The sequence below is a fragment of the Lissotriton vulgaris genome, chromosome 4_1 (assembly GCF_964263255.1).
Source record: "Lissotriton vulgaris chromosome 4_1, aLisVul1.2, whole genome shotgun sequence".
Classification (NCBI taxonomy): Eukaryota; Metazoa; Chordata; class Amphibia; order Caudata; family Salamandridae; genus Lissotriton; species Lissotriton vulgaris.
Window position 1 is genome coordinate 907384072 of NC_141691.1, and position 22977 is coordinate 907407048.

At 42.8% G+C, this 22977-nt stretch overlaps 1 protein-coding gene across 1 annotated transcript; it reads right to left on the reverse strand.

Annotated features, from left to right (window-relative positions):
• Window positions 1-1439: 1439 nt before the first annotated feature.
• LOC147722703 (uncharacterized) lies at window positions 1440-21817 on the reverse strand. Its single transcript, XM_086967360.1, has 2 exons — window positions 20867-21817; window positions 1440-1484 (listed from the first exon to the last, which is right to left on the reverse strand). The coding sequence occupies exons 1-2, from the start codon at window positions 21815-21817 to the stop codon at window positions 1440-1442; spliced, it is 996 nt and encodes a 331-aa protein (XP_086823486.1).
• Between the last annotated feature and the right edge of the window lie 1160 nt (window positions 21818-22977).

Here is a 22977-nt window from a genome sequence, read left to right on the forward strand (position 1 = left end):
ATGTTACTGCCGCTCCCCAACTGTGGGGTCCATTTGGACTTCTTTTTGAGCCCGCTATCTTCACTCAAATTGGTGCAACATTCCAAATCTTGTAAAACTTGGTGCAGAGTTATGGGGTCATTCTCTTGTTCTGTTATTGATAACAGGATTCTAGTAGCATGTACATCTTGTATAGTAATATCACCAACAACTGGAGGTGGTTGACAATTTGGGGCTGAGACATTTGCAGAGAAAAATTTCTTTATTTTCAATTGGCGAACAAACTTGTAAATGTCAATCTTTACATTATTGATATCAATTCTATTGGTAGGACAAAAATTCAGGCCTTTGCATAAGACAGATGATACATCCTCCGTTAGGTCAAAGTCTGACAAATTAATCACTTGAATATCATTATTGCCATTCACTTCCCCTGGTTGGCCTTCCAGTAACGTGTTTGGTAGTGTGCCCTTTCGTCTGGTTTTCTTACCTCCCCTTTTTCCTCTCTTGGTTTTGCCACCATGTCTACTCTTTGGTCTCGTTGTCTCGAATTCCCCATTCTGATCATTTGGACCTCTTTTAAAAAAGACGACGAAGTGTTACCTGATCCATCTGTGTTAGCATTAGTTGCCCCCTCCTCTCCACTCACTGATACATTACTGGAGGACACCGTATCTATACTGCTCATGGATGGGGTCTTTTTGCTGTTACCGAGGGTATTGTTGTTAACCAGGGCATCGAATCTTTTAGCAAATGTGAACACCCTCCCAGAGGTATAGTCTTGTTCGTCGCGCTTTAGTTTGCGCGCTTTCCTCTGTTTGATGTCCTCCTCAAATTTTTCCAAGATATTGTTTAAAATCTCATAATTCTTTTTAGTTCCCTCCGGTTTGTTTAAGTCTAATATCTCCTTCTCCAGAGCATCTACTTCTACAGTTATCTTTAGTACTTTTCTTTCTGAGTTTTCTATTAGTAGATTCATTAGTCTCATGGAGTTGCCTGTTACTTCCTTCTCCCATATCAACATCAGGTCTTCCTCTAAGTCATCATATGTGGGGAACAGCTGAGATCTTAACCCGCGTGGAATTCTATCTATTCTCTGGTATTCCCAGAGTGTTGCTCCATCCCACCATTTACTAATCTCAGATTTTTTTAGGCGTTCCAACCGAATGAATTTCTGTTTTAAACCTTCATTTGGTTTGCTTGTTCCTAATGAGACTGCTTTATTGACTGATGCACCTGCATGTAAACTCTTAAAGAGATCATCTGCCACCTTGTGTCTCTCATTCCTAGAACACATTCTAATTATCCAATAGTAGCCAGGTATATTACCCAAATCACCACCCCGCAGCAAACCCACAATAAATAACAAATGAGGAAATTGGTGGTTGGGTTATAATTGCGCCGGGTAACAGTGATAATAGTAAGGATGAGAAAATATATAAAAGCTCCAAGGACAAGGTTTAGACCACCAATCTAAACACAACAGGCATGAACCAGTCAATGCCCTGAAACACAACACAACATTTATCCTGAGCTATTACGAAAATTCACTTTGCAGCCAACGAACAAATCACAAATCACTGTTTGTTTTCTTCTCTTCTTTCTTTTATTTCATGCGTTGATTGTTCATAAAACCTCCTAGCCGACACGTGTTTCGTCTGATATGGTGTTAATCCACAGACTTCTTCAAGGCTAGAACAATGTAATTTTACAGTTTTAAAACCTTTACGTATATATGTTTATTTCCAACACCCCTATTTTTCAAGAACTCAGATTTTAAAAGAGTCCCATTATGAAGTGTTGCAAGCTATCAACACCGAAGAGCTGGTGCAATATCACCTAGAGACCACACAAGGTGCTCTGAAGAGAAAGTTTTAGTGAGTGGTAACCACCAACATAACCGAATATATATAATAAAGTTGTAATAGAGAAGAATCCCACCACCGTGAGCTTTATCCTGTGTGCAATCCACATCAACACACTGTTAAAATTTCAGTATTCATAAGTGTGAGTTTGTTGTTGTGGCCGGAGAGAGATAGCCCCACATCAACATATCGTGCTCAACCAGAATTTATGAATCAGTCATAAGTACCTTAATTGAGTAAATTCGGCCTCTAATCTCTTGTTCAACACCCCTGCCACAACGTCATTGGGGTTCAGGTGTCCTCTTAGCTATCAATAAAAGACCGCAATTCAGAACTTGAATATCGTCTATCTATGTACACATCAAAAGCCAACCTTAGTCTCATTATATTTAGTACTCACTCTATTTTCCACGTTGTTTAGGCCCGTAGGTAGTAGTTAAAATCAGTCTCTCTCCATACAGTATTAATCGGGTATTTTCCTCCTGTAGTCAAATTAAAGTAGATGGAATCCTACTAGTTAGGGAATATTCATTTCCGTCATCATTAGAAACATTTAGATTTATTAACTGGGGTCAATCTTTAAGTGACCCACACTTCAGGCACTACAAGCTGTGAGAATTAACCCACTTAGCCGACAGCAAGTTTTAATCGCTGTGGTTGCGCGCACTACACGACCCATATCCATTAATAAAGCGCAGCAAATCGTGCTCGGCAAATTGACGCCGCCACGAGAGAGATCTGTATATGTGCGGGGTCTCACCTGTGACGATATCTCGTCTTCTCTAAAACCGGGTTCCTGGCGTTCAGCACCCGCGCCATGTCGGAGTGTCTACAAATACCCACGTCCGGTGTCGGACATAGAAAAGGGACTAGCCGCATATGGTGTGGTTTCCCGGGTGGGAATCCGCGCCATCTTAGAGTGTATGAGCCGATATCTTATCCCTACCATACGTAATATCTATTCCAAGTTTTGTAAATATATAAGTGCACACCGAATAGAGAAATAGAAACACAGACACCCACCGAAGATTTCCATCACCAGGTGGCATTTCCTTAAATCTCATTACTAACATCATGACAATATATGTTTTCACAGAGTCGGTTACTAGTACATATAACGTTCTTGGTCTAGACAGAGGTTATCAGCCTGAGCAGTTTAAAACAGAACGTATCATACGATCCCAGCATATGGTAGTCAATATTGTCTCAAAGTTCATATTGTACCAAATCAAGTTAGTGTCATGAATATTCATCACAGTCATACCTCTATATTGATTTCACTAAGGTATTCACCTGATTTTACAGTAAATTGTAAAGACAGAGTCATACTCATAGGTATACTTAAAAGCAGCTTTACCCAATCATAACATAATAAAATCACAAAACATGATAAAAACATGCTTATCAAAAGATCGTGTACATTTAAAGATTCAACATATAAACACAATAGCTGTTCTTTGGGTCATTAGTTCCAAAAAAGTCATATTCAAGTAATGTACATATATTGGCATTTAGAGTACTCCATCCGGAGTGTGTCATCAATTAATTTCCCAAAAAGAATTGGAGTTCGTCATCAAAATTAAGACCCCTCTCTACCGCATGAACCTGCATTATCCATCTGGCCTCGAGTTGTCTTAGTCTGAGCTCCCTATCTCCTCCCCTCACATCTTGGGGCATTGTTTCAATACCATGAAATGACATAGCTAAATTTTCACTTTGTGATCCGCACTCCACAGCATGTGCTGTTAGGGGATGTCTCAAATCTTTATTCTTTAACGCTCTAAAGTGTTCTGCCATGCGATCCCTGAGTCTGCGTATGGTGCTGCCAATATATACTCGATCACATTTACACGTTATCGCATATACCACATAGGTGGTGTTGCAATCAATGTGTGATTTTATGTGATAGGTTTTAGACCCATTGTATGTAAATTGTAGTATTCCGTGCCGTGACATTCTACACATACTACAGTCACCGCACCGGAATGAGCCTTTTGCAAGTAGGTGTAACCAATTCGGAGTCCTCTCTGTTAGTTTAGGGTAACTGGGACTAATCATATTTTTGATCGTCATACCACGTCGATATGATATAGAGGGTCGTGAGTTAATGTAGTCTTTTAGGGTTTGATCAGAACTCAGTAGGAACCAGTACTTTTTCAGTATTTGGTTAACCTTAGATGACCAAGGATTATAGTTGGTAATCAATCTCACCTTATCTTTGTTACTGTTGCTGTCATGGGATTTAGCACTCAGAGTTTCTTGTCTATTTAGTTTAAAGACTCTGTTTTTTGCTCTACATAGAACATCTGGTCCATAACCTCTCCTAAGGAATCTCCCTTCAATGTCTGTTATACACTCTAGAAAATCGCCATCCTCACTACAGTTGCGTCGAGCCCTATATAGTTCTCCATAGGGGATTGAGGTGACTGTAGACCTTGGGTGTGCACTATCATTGTGTAGAACTGCATTACAAGATGTGGATTTTCTATAGAGCTTACTACACAATTTGTTGTCTTTTACATATAGGGTTAGATCTAAAAAATTGATTCGCTCTTTGGAATGTTCTATAGTGAAGGTCATATTATACACATTGTCGTTCATGTAGGCAAAAAAATCCAAGAGTTCAACCTCACTTCCAGACCATATAAGTATGAGGTCGTCTATGTATCTTCCATAATAGTTAATATGAGAGTGCCATTTTGCACCGCCTCGGCCCCAAATGTGTACCGCCTCTACCCACCCCATAAATAGGCAGGCAAATGACGGCGCAAATTTAGAACCCATGGCGGTCCCACAGGTTTGCTTATACCATTGGTCTTCAAAGAGAAATACATTTTCTTCCAGAATCAGTCTTGACATCATTAAAATCATATTGGTGTGCTCCAACAGTTCGACCGGTCTCCTATGTAGGAAAAACTCGAGGGCCTTAAGACCCAACTCATGATTAATATTTGTATATAGGGAGCATACATCCATCGTGACCAATGTCATCTCTGGTTCCCACTCAAAGTCATTCAATATATTTAAGATATGTTTAGTGTCCCTGATATTAGAGGGTAAGTTTAAAACATACGGTTGGAGAAAAAGATCTACAAATTCAGCCAATTTTTCAGTCGGCCCGCCTATTCCCGAAATGATCGGCCTCCCTGGTGGAGACAGGAGACACTTATGAACCTTTGGCAATGTGTAAATGCAAGGAAAGCGAGGTCGATGTACAGTAAGATATTTAAATTCTGTGTCATTCAGAAGGGTAGCCTGATGCCAGGTTTTTAAGTAGGTGTTAATCTTGGCTACAACTGTAAACATCGGGTTATGTGGTAATTTAGTATACCAGACTTCATTGTTCAGTTGCCCCATAATCTCCTCATTATACTTTGTCCTATTCATTAGAACGACATTCCCCCCTTTATCCGCTTCTTTCACTACAAGGGAAGTGTTTTTAGATATTAATTTGAGGGCACTTCTTTCTTTAAAAGACAAATTATCCTGAGGGTATGGAGGCTTGGAGTCACGTATCTTATTCTCAAGAATGTCTAGTTCCTTGTTTACACTCTTATAGAATGCATCTATGTTACTGCCGCTCCCCAACTGTGGGGTCCATTTGGACTTCTTTTTGAGCCCGCTATCTTCACTCAAATTGGTGCAACATTCCAAATCTTGTAAAACTTGGTGCAGAGTTATGGGGTCATTCTCTTGTTCTGTTATTGATAACAGGATTCTAGTAGCATGTACATCTTGTATAGTAATATCACCAACAACTGGAGGTGGTTGACAATTTGGGGCTGAGACATTTGCAGAGAAAAATTTCTTTATTTTCAATTTGCGAACAAACTTGTAAATGTCAATCTTTACATTATTGATATCAATTCTATTGGTAGGACAAAAATTCAGGCCTTTGCATAAGACAGATGATACATCCTCCGTTAGGTCAAAGTCTGACAAATTAATCACTTGAATATCATTATTGCCATTCACTTCCCCTGGTTGGCCTTCCAGTAACGTGTTTGGTAGTGTGCCCTTTCGTCTGGTTTTCTTACCTCCCCTTTTTCCTCTCTTGGTTTTGCCACCATGTCTACTCTTTGGTCTCGTTGTCTCGAATTCCCCATTCTGATCATTTGGACCTCTTTTAAAAAAGACGACCTGGCTTTGAAACAAAAATCTTTGTTGGGGAAAGGTTACACCTTTCAAATAAGGTCAGATCTTTCAAGGGTCACGTTAGAGAAGCAGTGGGAGTTTAGGAAGCGTCTTGATGCCTTCAGGAGTCTAGGTGCTACTGCACAACTGATGTTTCCAGCTGCCCTCAAAATTATGCACAACAATAAGATGTTTAATGTGAGATCAGTGCAGGCAGCTGATGAGCTGTTGCTATCGCTTGGCAATAAGGGCTCCTCTGAATAGTTTTGGGTTATTTTTTTCTTTCCTTCCAGTTCAGTGTTTATATCAGGGCTGTGAGAGGGAAGGTGGAAAGAAAAAAAAGGGAATATAGTTGCATGTTCTTAGAAAGAAAAGGAAAAAATAATACATAATAAAGAAAAGGAAAAAAAAATAATAAATATTTTTGTATCATAGATTACAAAATAGAGTTCAATGCTGCCCTTAGTATTATGTCATCCTACGTTTTTCCTTTTTTGACCTTTAATCTAGTGGGAGATTAGACTAGATCTTTGCTATACGCCCTTAGCATAATGGGTCACCACTTTATACACTTAGAGTTAGGGGCAGAGCAATCTTGGTGGGATCACGGGGAGGGGTGCTATCTACTGGGCTTGCTCCGGTTAGATATAGCAAGGGTTTTCCATGGGATGGGTGGGGGTGGAAGGGGGGGCACTGGGGAAGGAGGAGGGGTGGGTGGTGGGTAAAAAATAAAAAGTTCCTCATTTTCCATCCGAATTTTGTCGGATTTCGTAAGCTGTTGATTGGTTTTGTCATAGTATTCGCTCAGTTAGGGTATAATTTGGTTATCCTCTTCTTGCGGGGGCTTCTATTTAGTGCTTGGGACATAATAAATGGGGTGTTTTAGAGTCATCTCCTGGAATGTAAACGGCCTGCACACTAAACCAAGAGCTAAAAACATCTTGCAGTATCTGCGAGATTCAGAGGCTCAGGTCGTTATACTTCAGGAGACCCATTTGACGCACATTGAATCCCTCGCCTTAGTGAAGGAAAATAGGTGGATTGACTTTGCGGTGTCTACATCACAAAATACGAACATCAGGGGGGTGTCTATTATTTTAAAAAAAACAAATTAAAGCTAGCTTAATTACTCAGATGGTGGACCCAGGTGGCAGATGGGTCATCGCTACGGTTATTATCTCTGGTAAACAATTCACATTCGTTGGGTATTATGGGCCTAACATTGATGACCCCTCCTCTCTAGAGTCCATATTTGCACATCTTCTGGCTTTCTCTGAGCCAACCATCTGGGTGGGCGATTTTAATATAGTTTTGGACCCACACTTAGATAAATCACCTAGCAGTCGTCCTCTTGTTCTTTCTAAATCTAGGGCTTTATTGCTTAATTCTATGAAGCAATATGGATATGTGGACATTTGGAGAGTAAGGTCAGGACAGCAACAAGGTATTTCTTTTAGGAATTACAAATACCACCATCAGTCCAGAATAGATTTTGTTCTGATTAGTCAGAGACTGACTGATTCTGTCAAGAACATAAGATACCTCCCTCTTCATCTGTCCGACCATTCTGCAGTTCTCATGGAGCTTGAGGGCTTCCCCACTATCTCCCCCAGGGGTTGGTCATTTGATCGATCTCTCCTTTCACACCCTGATGATGTTTCCTTTCTTAGGTGTGAAGTTCAAAGCTTTATGAATATAAATATTGGTTCGGCGGCATTTGGAGTGGTATGGGACTCTCTCAAGGCTTTTTTAAGGGGCTTATTACAGGCAAAGTATATTTTCGTCTAAAGCAATATAAGGAGGAAGTTGTGTCTATTGAAGCAGACATTGCTAAAGTACAATCAGACATCGATGCTAGTATAGCTTCTATGGACTTAGTCTTAAAACCACTCCAGGATAAAGTGCTCGCCCTTAAAGAGCAGTTGGGTTCTGTTTTAGGTAAGAGAGTTCAACAGAGATGGGAGGCCAGTCAGTTAGCCCACTACCAGTATGGTGAAGGGGCAGGGAAGGTGTGGGCCTGGAAGGCCAAAACAGATCAGGCCCGTAATAATATTGCATCAATAACAGTGAGCAACTGTATAATCTCTTCTGATGAAGGCATAAGATCGGCCTTTAGAGAGTTTTTTCAGGAGATATACCATGAAGGAAAAAACATCAACCCAGAATTAGTTTCAGACTGGTTGAGTAAAATCTCCCTCCCGGCCCTTTCTGTTGAGCAGAGTACACTCCTGGACAGTGAGATTTCTGAGGAAGAGGTTAGGTTAGCCATCTGAAGTGGTAAGAAAGGGAAAGCGGCAGGGCCGTATGGTTTACCAGCAGATATTTTTAAATTATTAGAACAGGAAATAGTACCATCTCTTACCATATTATTCAATCAAATTTTGCGGAATGGCCAGCTTCCCCTGAATCTTGGAATAGTGCTTCCATCACCCTGATTCTGAAACCTGGTAAGCCAGCCTCCACCTGTGGGTCTTATAGACCAATTTCAATCTTAAACGTAGATTATAAGATCTTTACTACTGTTTTGGCGGGGAGGCTGGCTGCGGTTGCTCTTAATGTTTTACATAAAGACCAGAAGGGTTTTGTAAAGGGGCGCCAGCTTTACGAATTAACATACGACCTAATAGGCGCAATCGATATAGCTACAGCTGAGTCCCTTCCTCTGGTTGCTATAACACTGGATGCCACCAAGGCCTTCGACAGGGTAAACTGGACATACCTGTCGGAGGCCCTGGCCAAGTTCAATATCGGGGAGGCTTTCGGCGAGCCATTCATCTTTTGTATCAGAGTCCTACTGCTTGGGTATTGGTTAATGGAGCATTATCGGACCCCTTTAATATCTCTAGGGGGACGAGACAGGGCTGTCCACTCTGCCCTCTCCTATTCGATTTGTACATCGAACCCATCGCTCAATGTCTGAGGGATGATATTAATATTTAGTCCTTTTCCTATAGGGGGTGGGGGAGGAAGGTTGCCTTCTATGCGGACGATGTGCTTATCTTCTCTTCTGAGGCACAAACCGCAATCCCAGCAGTACTGGATGTGGCACAACAATTTGGTGAAGCATCTGGCTATGAGGTGAATGCCTCAAAAACTGAGGTATTAATTTGGAATGATGATCAGTGTGAAATCAGTATACAGCCAGGATCATCTATGTGTTATCTTGGAGTAAATATAACGAAGGATATAAATCAGCTAGTAGCTTCCAACTTCTCAGCTGTGGCAAAGATATGTCGTCAGTTAATGCAATCCTGCGCTCAATTACCGTTATCCCTTCTAGGGAGAGTAAACCTGATTAAAATAACCATTTTACCTAAAATTTCATTTTTATTTAATACTATTCCTCTTTATTTTGATCCCTCTTTAATAGCTAAATTGTAGGTGGATATCACTTCCTTTATATGGAATAAGCACCTTCCAAGGATAGCTTGGAAGAAACTTAGGAGACGTAGGGAGAAGGGTGGCTGGCTGCTCCAGATATGCAGATGTATGCTTGGGCGTTCCAACTCTCCCATGCCTGAATGCTTCTAAAGATGCCTGTAGATTATGGAGTCGGCTCTTTATTTTCAGCTTTACTTAAAGGGGAAGGCCTCAGCCAGTGAGGTTTTTTGTTTAAATTTGGCAGCCAAAAGCTTTTTAAGAAGATCAAATTGAAGATTCTGCAGGGTTTTGCAAAACCTTGGGCAAAATTAACGGTGGCCATAAAAATCAGCTACTATGGCAGTAGGGCACCCCTTTGGGGTCTTCCTTTATATGGAATAAGCACCTTCCAAGGATAGCTTGGAAGAAACTTAGGAGACGTAGGGAGAAGGGTGGCTGGCTGCTCCAGATATGCAGATGTATGCTTGGGCGTTCCAACTCTCCCATGCCTGAATGCTTCTAAAGATGCCTGTAGATTATGGAGTCGGCTCTTTATTTTCAGCTTTACTTAAAGGGGAAGGCCTCAGCCAGTGAGGTTTTTTGTTTAAATTTGGCAGCCAAAAGCTTTTTAAGAAGATCAAATTGAAGATTCTGCAGGGTTTTGCAAAACCTTGGGCAAAATTAACGGTGGCCATAAAAATCAGCTACTATGGCAGTAGGGCACCCCTTTGGGGTCTTCCGGATAGCCCCTTGTGGTTGTGTGACAGCTTGGTTGTTCCACTTAAAGAAGCCGGGTTGGTGGTCTGGGGGGACCTATTTATGGATGGTAATCTCCTCCAGAGGGAGTGCATAAGAGGCAGGATTGGACCGAACCTTTCAAGGTTCAAATATATGCAAATGGTGGGTTGGACTCATTCATTCCTTGCACGGCCGTGCCTGGCAAACAGGTTTCCTATTGGAGGCTATAGCCTTTTAATATCCCAACTGGCAGATAATTCACAGGCTAAAAAGGAAGTTTTCCTCTGGTATAAGTCAATCTTGGAGGAAGTTGATTGTGACTTTTTACTACCAGTCCATCTCTGGGGAGCTACCATGTCAGGTTTTGATGTAGAAGACCTGTGGAGCACCTCCTGTAAAGCCTTATGGGACATTGTTAAGCCGGCATGGTTGCGTAGAAATCATCTGTTCACGCTTCATCGGGCATATTATTCCCCTCTAAGGCTTACGAAAATCTCACAAGGGAATCTTGTAGTCTGCGCTAAATGTGGTCTGCCCATGGCATCGGATACCCACATGTTCTTTGAATGTCCCTGCCTTGCTCCTTTTTGGGATGCTATAAGTCACATACTCTCTGCATCACTAAGAAAGCAAATAAATCTGCATCGCCCAACTGTCATCTTCGGGGTTTCGGATCAGGTTCAAGGGTAAGCAAAGAGTCTACTGTTTTATTCCATTCTTCTTGCCCGCAGGGAGATTTGTAGACGATGGAAGGACCCTGTTCCTCCTTCATTTATGGACTGGCAGGTGTCAGTTTTGCAAGTCTCCAGATTAGATCTAGCAAGATCAGGCAACCAAGTTAAGAGAGCATTCTGGTTTCAGTTGGTTTGGGGCCATTGAGGTGGCTGGGTTTTTTTTTTTTCCCCGGTCCGATGATTATACACCTGTGGTTTTATTGAACCTACAAAGTCTGATCCATCTGGAAGTCTGGGACTCAATGGTTGTACTTCACCTGTTCTTGGCTGATTCTGTAGTTTTTTTCTTGTCTTTGGTTTCTTACGTGTCGGTCTCTAAGGTTATGAAATTTCTGAGGGTATTTGGTTCCTGGTAGTTTCCTGTAACCATGCCCTGCCAGGTTTATAAACTGTGACAGAAGTGGTATTCCCGACTGCGGCTACACTTGAATCCATGGTGGTAAATGAGGACCAAAAAAAACAAAACAAAAAAATATATATATTTACAAATACGCTGATCAGAATCCAAATCAAAACTATTCTCCACCAACAAATAAGTGGCAAATTCCATCCACCCCTTATTATTTTCCTTTTCACATTTTAAATACAGATCAACAGTTCTAGTCTGACTTTTATAATGAGTACGTCGACAACAAATACAAGAATAATTTGGTGTTTTACCTGAAATCACCTTAAATTTTGTAATTTCTTGCTCAAATTTTTCTGAACTACAATTTTGTACATTCTCTTCTACATTTCTTTCTACGAACGTAGCAATTTCTGCACTGTCTTCTTCAGGACAAAAGTAAAGAACCTGAATTTCATCACAAACATTCTTCACATCTGATACAGATCCATGCTAAAGATCACTGTTAAAAATGTTTAACATTAGAGCTGGACTTCTTGCATAATACAACCTTCTGACTAATTTCCTCATTGCAGTATGATGTACTGCCAACATCCTGAAATGGTGAAAAACACTTCTACATACTTTTTTAGAAAGACAAGCCAAAGAATGGCCTTGCAAACCAGTATTTTTTCTCACTCTGCAAGGGTCTAATCCTTGCAACATCTTAATCTTTTGTTTAACACTTTTCTTAGTATAGTTACTGCCGTTCACTACAATAGGACAACCATTTTTAACCTCATACGCACGACCTGTAGTCTCAACTGCATGCAACAAATCATTACTCTGAAAATAACTCTCCTCATTAAAAAAAGGCTCAGAACTTGAAGTATTTTTCCATTCACCCAAAAAACTACAGAAAAATTACTTCTATTAATTACTTTTCTCCACTTACTTTTGCCCTTCATTAAATGCATTAGCTAATCTAGTGATCGAATTCTATTGATTACTAAAACAGTTTCTTTTTTAATTCAAATGCTTTCTCAACTATATTTTCAATCCCTTTTTTCTTCTTATAAAATTCTGTTTTCTTTTTACAATTCTTGACTAACTTAGTCAAGTTTGATAAAACTCTATTATAGAACATATTCTTCCTTATTTCCTTATATTGTTTTTTCCTCCTTTTACTGTATACATTTTTTTCAGAACAGGTTTTTCTATGGTTCTTCTTTTTTCTCTTAGTTGAAGAAACAGTGATACTATTTGTTACATTGTGCACACTACTGTTAGTGGTTAACAATCTTCTCAGAAAACTCTTAGTTTTCTTACCAGGACTTTTTTTCTTTTTGTTAACAGATTGTTCTTCAGGTAAATGTTGTAGATGACTTCTCTTTTAAAAAACTGCTTTCTTTTGTTCTTTCTTCTTGTCTATTTTTCTTGGCATGATGATTTATTTTCAGTGATGATCAAAACAATCTATTAGAAAAAATATATATCACTTTGGAAAAAATTAATATATGAAATACACCAATATATTTCTTATAACAAGAGAGGGGAGATTATGACAACAAACGTGGGAGTATAAAAATAGAAGAAGTTACAACAAGAGAAAGAGGACTATGAGACAATAGGAAATATAAATTGAAAAGAGAATATAAACAGACACTGCAGTATAAGGGGATAAATAGAGTATGAAAAGACTGGAAAGTATGAAGAGTTAAGGAAGAGTTGAGGAGAAAGATGGCAGTATGCGGAAAGAAGAGAGAGCATAAGAAAATAGAGATAAAGTATAAAGAGACAGGGGGGCAGTATAAAAAAAAGTACCAAAAGAGAACACGGATAATGTGAGGAAAACTGCTGCATGAGAAGAAAACAAGGGTATAAGAACAGAAAATACACTATGAGGAGAAAGGAAGGAGTATAAACATATGGTAGATTATGGAGAGTGAAAAGAGTATGACAAAAGAGTGAAAACTATGAGAAGACAAACAAATATAAAGAGAAAGGTCAGTATGAAAGGATGGGTAGCATGAGGAAACTCCTACAGAGTATACACAGGGAGTCAAGGAAGAGTAAGCGAAGAGAACAGGCAATATGAACAGAAAAATTAAGTATAAAGAAAGACAAGACAAAATGAAAATCGAAAAGCACATTTTCCAATTTGCTGCATTATTATTTTTCCAACATCAAATACAAAAATGAGACACAATAGAACAAAAAAGAGGCCCAAGGGGCATGAAAATCTGCCCAAGAGTGCATGCAGCACTCTATGTATACTGACTGGGGAATTATTAGGAAGGAGATATTAAGAGACAGAAGGAGACTAAATGAATAGAAGGAAATTTGAAAAAAGTGGCACTATGAAGAAAGACAAATGAAAATAAGGAAAGAAGGAACATATCAGAAGAGAGGGGACACTATAGGCAGAGAGAGTTAGACTGTGAGAGAGACAGCAGAGATTATGGAAAAAGGTGCAAGTGTAATTCTTTAATTTACACAGATGCTCAGGGTGATTCTAGACAAAAAATTCTAAACCATACATTTCACCAAAACACATTTACCACACTAAAACATTTTAGTGACTAAACACATTCCATGTATGTGACCACTACATTTCAGTGGACAATCCTGACTCATTTGGCAAATACATTTCCAATTTGCACCATTATTTTTTTGCCAATATTACATCCAAAAATGAAACACAGTTAAACAAGAAAGAGGCCCAAGGAGCTTGTAAATCTGCCCAAGAATGTATGCAGCAGTCTATGTATACTGACTGGAGAATTATTAAGAGAGACATATGATGAGAGAAAGGAATAAGAGGTCAGAGGAGAGACTATAAAAAGAAGGGGGACTATTAGGAGACAGAAGTAGACAATAAGGACAGAGGGAGACTAAAAGGATAGGAGGGAGTATGAAAAAAGTGGCACTGTGAACAAAGACAAATTAAAATAAGGAAAGAAGGGAAATATCAGAAGAGAGGGGACACTATAAGCAGAGATAGGTAGACTATGAGAGAGGCAGCATAGATTATGGAAAAAGGTGCAAGTGTACTTCTTTAATTTACACAGATGCTCAGTGTGACTCTAGACAAAAAAATGTAAACCATACATTTCACCAAAACACATTTACCACACTAAAACATTTTAGTGACTAAACACATTCCATGTATATGACCACTACATTTCAGTAGACAATCCTGACTCATTTTGCAAATACATTTCCAATTTGCACCATTCTTTTTTGCCAACATTACATCCAAAAATGAGACACAATAGAAGAAGAAAGAAGCCCAAGGAGCTTGTAAATCTGCCCAAGTGTGTATGCAGCAGTCTATGAATACTGACTACAAAATTTTTAAAAGAGAGATATGATGAGAGAGGGAGGATTAAGAGGTCAGAGGAGAGACTATACAAAGAAGGGGCACTATTAGGAGACAGAAGGAGACAATAAGGACAGAGGGGGACTAAAAGGACAGGAGGGAGTAAGAGAAGAAGTGGCACTGTGAAGAAAGACAAATTAAAATAAGGAAATAAAGGAAAATATCAGAACAGAGGAAACACTATAAGCAGAGAGCGGTAGACTGTGAGAAACACAGCTGAGATTATAGAAAAAGGAGCAAGTGTAAATCTATAAATTTCACAGACGCTCAGTGTGATTCTAGACAAAAACTGTTAAACCATACATTTCACCAAAACACATTTACCACACTAAAACATTTTAGTGACTAATCACAATCCATGTATATGACCACTACATTTCAGTGGACAATCCTCACTCATTTTGCAAATACATTTCCAATTTGCACCATTATTTTTTTGCCAACATTACATCCATAATAAGACACAATAGAAAAATAAAGATGCCCAAGGGGCTTGTAAATCTGCCCAGGAGTGTATGCAACATTCTATGTATACTGACTGGAGAATTATTAAGAGAGACATATGATGAGAGAGAGGAATAAGAGGTCAGAGGAGAGACAATAAAAATAAGGGGCACTATTAGGAGACAGAAGGAGACAATAAGGACAGAGGGTACTAAAAGGACATGAGGGAGTATGAGAAAACGTGGCACTGTGAACAAAGACAAATTATAATAATGAAAGAAGGGAAATATCAGAAGAGAGGGGGCACTTTAAGCAGAGAGAGTTAGACTGTGAGAGAGACAGCGGAGAATAAGGAAAAAGGTGCAAGTGTAATTCTTTAATTGACACAGACGCTAAGTGTGATTCTAGACAAAATATTTTAAACCATACATTTCACCAAAACACATTTACCACACTAAAACATTTTAGTGACTAAACACATTCCATGTATATGACCACTACATTTCAGTGGACAATCCTGGCTCATTTTGCAAATACATTTCCAATTTGCACCATTATTTTTTTTGCCAACATTACATCCAAAAATGACACACAATAGAACAAGAAAACGGCCCAAGGGGCTGGTAAATCTGCACAAGAATGTATGCAGCTGTCTATGTATACTGACTGGAGAATTATTAAGAGAGACATATGATGAGAGAGGGAGGAATAAGAGGTCAGAGGAGAGACTATAAAAAGAAGGGGGACTATTAGGAGACAATAAGGACAGCGGGGGACTAAAAGGACAAGAGGGAGTATGAGAAAAAGTGGCACTGTGAACAAAGACAAATTAAAATAAGGAAAGAAGGGAAATATCAGAAGAGAGGGGACACTATAAGCAGAGAGAGTTAGACTGTGAGAGAGACAGCGGAGATTATGGAAAAAGGTGCAAGTGTAATTATTTCATTTACACAGACGCTCAGTATGATTCTAGACAAAAAAATGTAAACCATACATTTCACCAAAACACATTTACCACACTAAAACATTTTAGTGACTAAACACATTCCATGTATATGACCACTACATTTCAGTGGACAATCCTGGTTCATTTTGCAAATACATTTCCAATTTGCACTATTATTTTTTGTCAACATTACATCCAAAAATGAAACACAATAGAACAAGAAAGAGGCCCAAGGGGCTTGTAAATCTGCCCAAGAATGTATACAGCAGTCTATGTATACTGACTGGAGAATTATTAAGAGAGACATATGATGAGAGAGAGATGAATAAGAGGTCAGAGGAGAGACTATAAAAAGAAGGGGCACCTTTAGGAGACAGAAGGAGACAATAAGGACAGAGAGAGACTAAAAGGACAGGAGGGAGTATGAGAAGAAGTGGCTTTGTGAACAAAGACAAATTAAAATAAGAAAATAAAGGAAAATATCAGAACAGAGGGGACACTATAAGCCGAGAGAGGTAGACTATGAGAGAGACAGCGGAGATTATAGAAAAAGGTGCAAGTGTAAATCTTTATTTTTCACAGATGCTCAGTGTGATTCTAGACAAAAAATGTAAACCATACATTTCACCAAAACACATTTACCACACTAAAACATTTTAGTGACTAAACACATTCCATGTATATGACCACTACATTTCAGTGGACAATCCTAACTCATTTTGCAAATACATTTCCAATTTGCACCATTATTTTTGTGCCAACATTACATCCACAAATAAGACACAAAAGAATAAGAAAGAGGCCCAAGGGGCTTGTAAATCTGCCCAAGAGTGTATGTAGCAGTCTATGTATACTGACTACAAAATTGTAGATTTAGAACACAAGCCTAATTCTACAAAAGCAACACTATTAAATATTTTACAACTAAAAAAGTGACTGCACACTTTCTACATTTTTTAGTACTGCCCTTTATTGCACAAAAGTGACTAACTAAACACATTAACCAAATGATTTATCACAATAGTTATCCAAATGCAGAGAAACTCAGAATATGGTTCTACAAACTTTACAGGAATAAACACATTACTCTTATTAAAAATAAAATGCAACACATACAGTCCCTTACAAGTAATTATCTCAGCTTTCAAACTGATTGGAAGATTAAGAAGAATGCCACTCACACAGCAGATAGCCTTACACAGAATCTCTCTGCTTCAGTGCTTGCAGCAGAACCAAACAAATGGCACATTTTCCCTCTCAATTTACACATATATACACATTAATAACACATCAAATTCCTTCACACAATAATTCTAAACCAAAGACACATTTCCATTGGTTCAACATTTCAAACCTTTCCAACTGACATAACTGTCCACCCTACCCCCAGCACATCATGCAAAAGTTAACTGTTAACAGAGGTCAAAAGTTCAACACTCTATAGGACCCGTACCCTCCAGATATGCCCCCGCCGCCCAACTACCCTAGACATGCAAGATCCCCACATTTGAAATCACCAGAGATTCAGGTGGGGTTAAAAAAGGCCATGTTTATTCACCACATTGTATAAACATGACAAGCAATAACATGCATATCTAAAATCACAAGTTATAACATAACTACATTTATGAGCATATCAGCTCCATCACCTTCCCAACCCTAAGGGAGGAACACCATCTGGTTCGCATCTCGCAACTGGGTCTCCTACGCCAAGTGCCGTGCACCTGCCCCTTAGAGGGGTGCGTCCCGCCCTTCTATCCTTGTCCGCCATTACCGGGGCCCACCTCTCGACCACCAGGCTGCCCCGGGTCGCCCGGGAGGCTTGAAATCTGTCGCCCTAGCCTCCCCAGCCGGTGGTCACTTCCTCCCAGTGGAGACCTTGCCATATCCCCCCTCAGAGCTGGCCTATGGAGCCCGGCAAGCGGGCTCCCATCTATCTTGTTTAGCCACTATTTACTGATCGCAGGTCTCTTCTCCGCAGAATGCCCCCCAAAACCATTAATCTAAGGGACGGGTGGGTGGGAGTTTTGGAAAGCCGGCCCGGATCACGAGAATGGCCAGGTGCCGGCGTGAGCAGTCAGGTATCCAGGAGTAATAGCGGGAACAGAGACCCCAGTCACAGGGAGTTGACCCTAAACAGGCCCAGAATCTCCACCCCCTGACCCTCGGGTCACGCGATATCGCCGGAGCGGAAGTGGGTTGGCCGGACGCCGATTGGGCCGTCCGCCCGACCAACCACCAGAGACCAGGAGCGGACAGGGTCCGGAGAGGCCGGGTCCTAAGTGCGCGCGTCGTGATTCTCCACGCTTGTCATAGGACCCGTACCCTCCAGATATGCCCCCGCCGCCCAACTACCCTAGACATGCAAGATCCCCACATTTGAAATCACCAGAGATTCAGGTGGGGGTAAAAAAGGCCATGTTTATTCACCACATTGTATAAACATGACAAGCAATAACATGCATATCTAAAATCACAAGTTATAACATAACTACATTTATGAGCATATCAGCTCCATCACCTTCCCAACCCTAAGGGAGAAACACCATCTGGTTCGCATCTCGCAACTGGGTCTCCTACGCCAAGTGCCGTGCACCTGCCCCTTAGAGGGGTGGGTCCCGCCCTTCTATCCTTGTCCGCCATTACCGGGGCCCACCTCTCGATCACCAGGCTGCCCCGGGTCACACGGGAGGCTCGAAATCTGTCGCCCTAGCCTCCCCAGCCGGTGGTCACTTCCTCCCAGTGGAGAGCTTGCCATATCCCCCCTCAGAGCTGGCCTCTGGAGCCCGGCAAGCGGGCTCCCATCCATCTTGTTTAGCCACTATTTACTGATCGCAGGTCTCTTCTCCGCCACAAGGGTGGCTAAGGCCCACAGGTCTGACACCCTCCCCACCTGCGTTCAGAATAAATGACCAAAGTTCTCAGATAAAAGTATCAGTTCCATAGTCCGATAAATGCACCCCATCCTGGTGGTACATTGCTTCCCCGGAAATCATCCGGTGCTGGAGGTAGCGCAAGCGGCCCTTCACTGAGCACAACCTTGCTAGTTCGCCGTTCAATCGCCTCACCGAGACGTTCAAAGATCTAGGACGCACTCCTGGGCCCCATGCCCTGCGTGATATCATGCCCGACCAGACTATTTTTCTCGAGGGGAACTCATGCCCCAGCCAGGCAAACTCTGCTAGTAGGGCTTCCTTGACAGCCAAGCGCCCTCTGTCGACCATGTCATTGCCACCCAAATGTAGAATTATCCAATCCGGCGATTTGTGCTCTCGTGCCTTGAGCTCCTCAACGATCCGCCTCAAGTGTCGGCTACGCATCCCTCCAACGCCGTGCCATACCAATTCGGTCTCGCCCAATGCGGCCGGTTTCACCACCTCTCTTCGCTGCAAGCGCACCGCCACGCGACGCACAAAAGAGTGCCCGAGTACCCATACCACGGAATCGGGCATACTAATCAGAAAGGAGAGAGATGAGGCCGTTAGACACTGCACACACATGTTTTTACAACAATTCAGGCCTCACATATCGCTTATAGCATTCCGAGGTCCATCGACCCTCACCTTTTACCACGTTGGGGGCGAGACCGGCCCCTGCCGCCAGAGTAGCGGCGCCAATCCTAAAGGAATGAGATGAATAGCCCGCTGCTCCCAGACCCAGATTCCCCAAGGCCAACCCAAATACTGCTTTAAATTGATACTGAGACAGGCAATCCCCGTTTTCATGGACGAAGAGAGCCGACCCCCCTCCTGCTGGGCGTCGGGCCAAGTACGCCTGCATACGGGATACGGGGCAGGCTGCTATCCCAGGAGCTGGCAGCAAACGGATGGTGAACCCCTTTCCTGTTTGGTCTGTCTTGGAACATCCCAACCGCAGTACTAAGCCCCCCAGAGGAAAAGGAAATATCTTTGAACTGCAACCCTCCCCCATGGTCTACCTTGGAAGCTCCAACTATCTTACCCAGGCGAAAAGCCCCGTAAAAGGCTAGGCAAAATGCCGCCCACAGCATGATTCCCTCGAACGGTGACTGGCAAATGACAGGCAGTACCCCCAGAATATCGATCAAGGTCGGGAGATCCATAGGACTACGACAGTCCCGCCGTGGCCCGTCCAATCGGGCCCAACCCACTAAGGCCTTCCTGATCAAGAATGAAGCCCCAGGGTCCCGCTCCCTCGCCAGTTTAGCGAAGAAGCCTATCGCTGCCAAGGCGGCCCTAGCATAAGACACTGATTTGCCCTGATCTCGCAGAACCTGTAAGAAGGCATACATTGTTTCAGGTGAGAAGATCCTAACCCCTCCGGCTTGTCCCACAAATGATCTGTAAACATTAAACTGTGACTGATAAGCAAGTCTGGTCCTGTCACACAGAGCGGCACCTACCAGCCCCGCTAAAGCGGGGCTCCAATTTTCCACAGTGACGTAGGGAACGTCGTCATGTGCTCTTCCGCCTGCGGGTGGAACCTCCGGAAGTCCTGCAACTTGGAACGAGACAAAGCGTCAGCAGCATGGTTATCAACTCCAGGTATATGCGCAGCTTTAAAGGTCAAATTCAATTTCAAGCATGCCAACACCAACAATTTCAGCAACCTCAGCACGTGTGGGCAAGTCGCCCATTTCCGATTGATAACCTGAACCACTGCCATGTTATCCGACCAGAAGGTCACGACCCTGTCCCTGAAGCTCTCCGCCCAAACCGAAACTGCAACCCAGATGGGAAAGAGCTCTAGAAAGGCTAAATTCTTAGTCTAGCCTGCTACGTGCCACTCCGCTGGCCAGACCGCCCCACACCAGGCAGGGCCCAAGATTGCCCCAAAACCAACACTACCAGCTGAATCGGTGTATAATCCTAGTTCCTTACTGGACACCGGCGGCGCGGGCCACACTACCCGCCCGTTGAAATCTGCCAGGAAGTCACGCCACACCTTGAGGTCCTCCTTCACCCCTGCTTTTAACCTCACCCGGTGATGTTTCTGGGTAAGACCCACCATGGCTCTGGCTATAGACCTCGAGAAAGGGCGTCCCATGGGAATGATACGCAGAGCAAAGTTTAGCTGCCCCACAAGCACTTGTAACTGATGCAATGTCACCTTTGGACACGCCAACGCTACTTCAATGGCTAAGGAAAAGGCCTTTACTTTATCCATTGGCAATCTACATTCCCCCGCTACTGTGTCAATTTCAATGCCCAGGAAGGACATGCACGTGTCAGGGCCGACTGTCTTGCTCGGTGCCAGCGGCACCCCAAATTCCTTCAGCATCGCCACCAGCTGGGTAAGGGCCAACGTGCAGGCATCCGACAATGCGGGGCCCATCACCATGAAATCATCCAAGTAATGCACCACATCCGTACATCCTGACTTTTGTGAAAACACCCATTGCAGCATGGAGCTAAAGGTCTCAAAATACTTGCAGGAGACCGCACAACCCATAGGCATACATCTGTCGTAATAAAATTGCTGTTGGACCTGAAAGCCTAACAAATGGTAATCCTCGGGGTGTACCGGTAACAAGCGGAATGCTGACTCAATGTCGGTTTTTGCTAGCAATGCCCCTCGGCCTAGCTCCCTCACTTTGTGAACCGCGGCATCAAAGGACGAGTACGTCACTGAGCACACTGCCGGGTCGATGGCATCGTTTACCGATGCACCCTTCCGTGCGGATAAGTTATGGATCATTCTGAACTGTCCCGGCTCCTTCTTGGGCACCACTCCCAAAGGGGAGCAGACAAAGTTGTCCCAGGGAGGAGCCGGGAACGGGCCTGCTACTCGGCCTAAGGCCCGCTCTTTCTCCACCTTTGTGTCCACTACTGAGGGATGGGTTCTTGCTGAAACTTGGTTCCTACACTGAGTAATAGGGGGGACATGCGATGCTGGGATACGGAAACCACTGGAAAAACCTTCAAACAACATCCTAGCAGCTGCCCTATCTGGATATCTGTCCAACCAAAAGATCAATTTCTCAATGTCAACAGGAGTAGGCAGATTAGACTTGGGGAGGCTTGATATCCTTAGGGGCATTACCCCCCCGTTCTTTGGATTTCTTATTGCACTTCAATTCAGGATGGGACTGGTGACCGCAGTTGGCGCATGCGTGCTTGAACTTGCACTGCCCGGGGGGCCATGTGCACCCTTTACCATTAAATGCCCAGCATGTACCTTTCTTCTCACCCGGCCCTCCCTGGGAACTCCGAAGGGGCTGCCTAGCCGGGTGTTCCCTAGTGCTCACGCTCTCCAACCAGGCATTGACCTCAACTTGATCCCAACAAATGGAGGGATTTTCTTCCTTCGCCCAGCGAAACTCCCTATCGTATGTCAGCCAGGCTGAACCCCCATGAGTGGCATGAGCCTTTACAATCTTATTAGTGTAAAACACCAGCAGAATCGCCAACTCTGGCCGTTTTTCCAACAATACTGTGACATAGACGTGGAAGCCGAACAACCAATTGGTTATTGTCTCCTCTATCCTAGGTCTCCGATCTCGGAAGGAGTGCTCTTTCCCCTCCCTGTCCTTGTAATCCTCCTCTCGTCTCTTCGGCCTGATAAGGGAGAATATATCTACATAAGCACCTTTCCAAATCTTCTCTCGCATTTCCATACTCACATGCGTAGCTAACATCCCTGACTGAGACAACACGTTCCCCTGACTAGTTCCCCCCTCGCTGTTCCTCAGTGTAGCGTCACCAGGCTTACCTCCTGTAGGTGGCACCGATATAGCTGTCGCTGGGGGCTGAGCTCCAATCGCTACACTGGACAACGCTTTGCGTGACTCGACTAAGAGTGCCAACTGCCTCTGAATATCCTGCAACGCGCCCTGTTCTGTGGCCTGCGGGGGCATCCACGCTGCCGCCGCCCCAGCGCTCACTCTCTCTCTTACTTTTTCCGGGGCTGATAATTGGCCCACTAGTGTGGAAACTGACGCCAGCAAGCTATCCAACGGATCGCCCACGGCTGCCACTGCGGCCGCCGGCTGTGGTGGTTGTGGGGCCGGAGGGACCGTTACTAATGGTACCGCGCCTCCCAGGGCCAACGCCCTCATAGCTTCCCCAATCTCAGACAAAACTTAACCCACT

Excerpts from the sequence above, each read along its gene's own strand:
- LOC147722703 (XM_086967360.1), bottom strand. The coding sequence starts at position 21,817 with ATGTTGTTTGAAGGTTTTTCCAGTGGTTTCCGTATCCCAGCATCGCAT. Across the intron at positions 1,485-20,866 it reads TTACCCAGAAACATCACCGG|GGCATTGACTGGTTCATGCC; the intron begins GTGAGGTTAAAA and ends GTTGTGTTTCAG.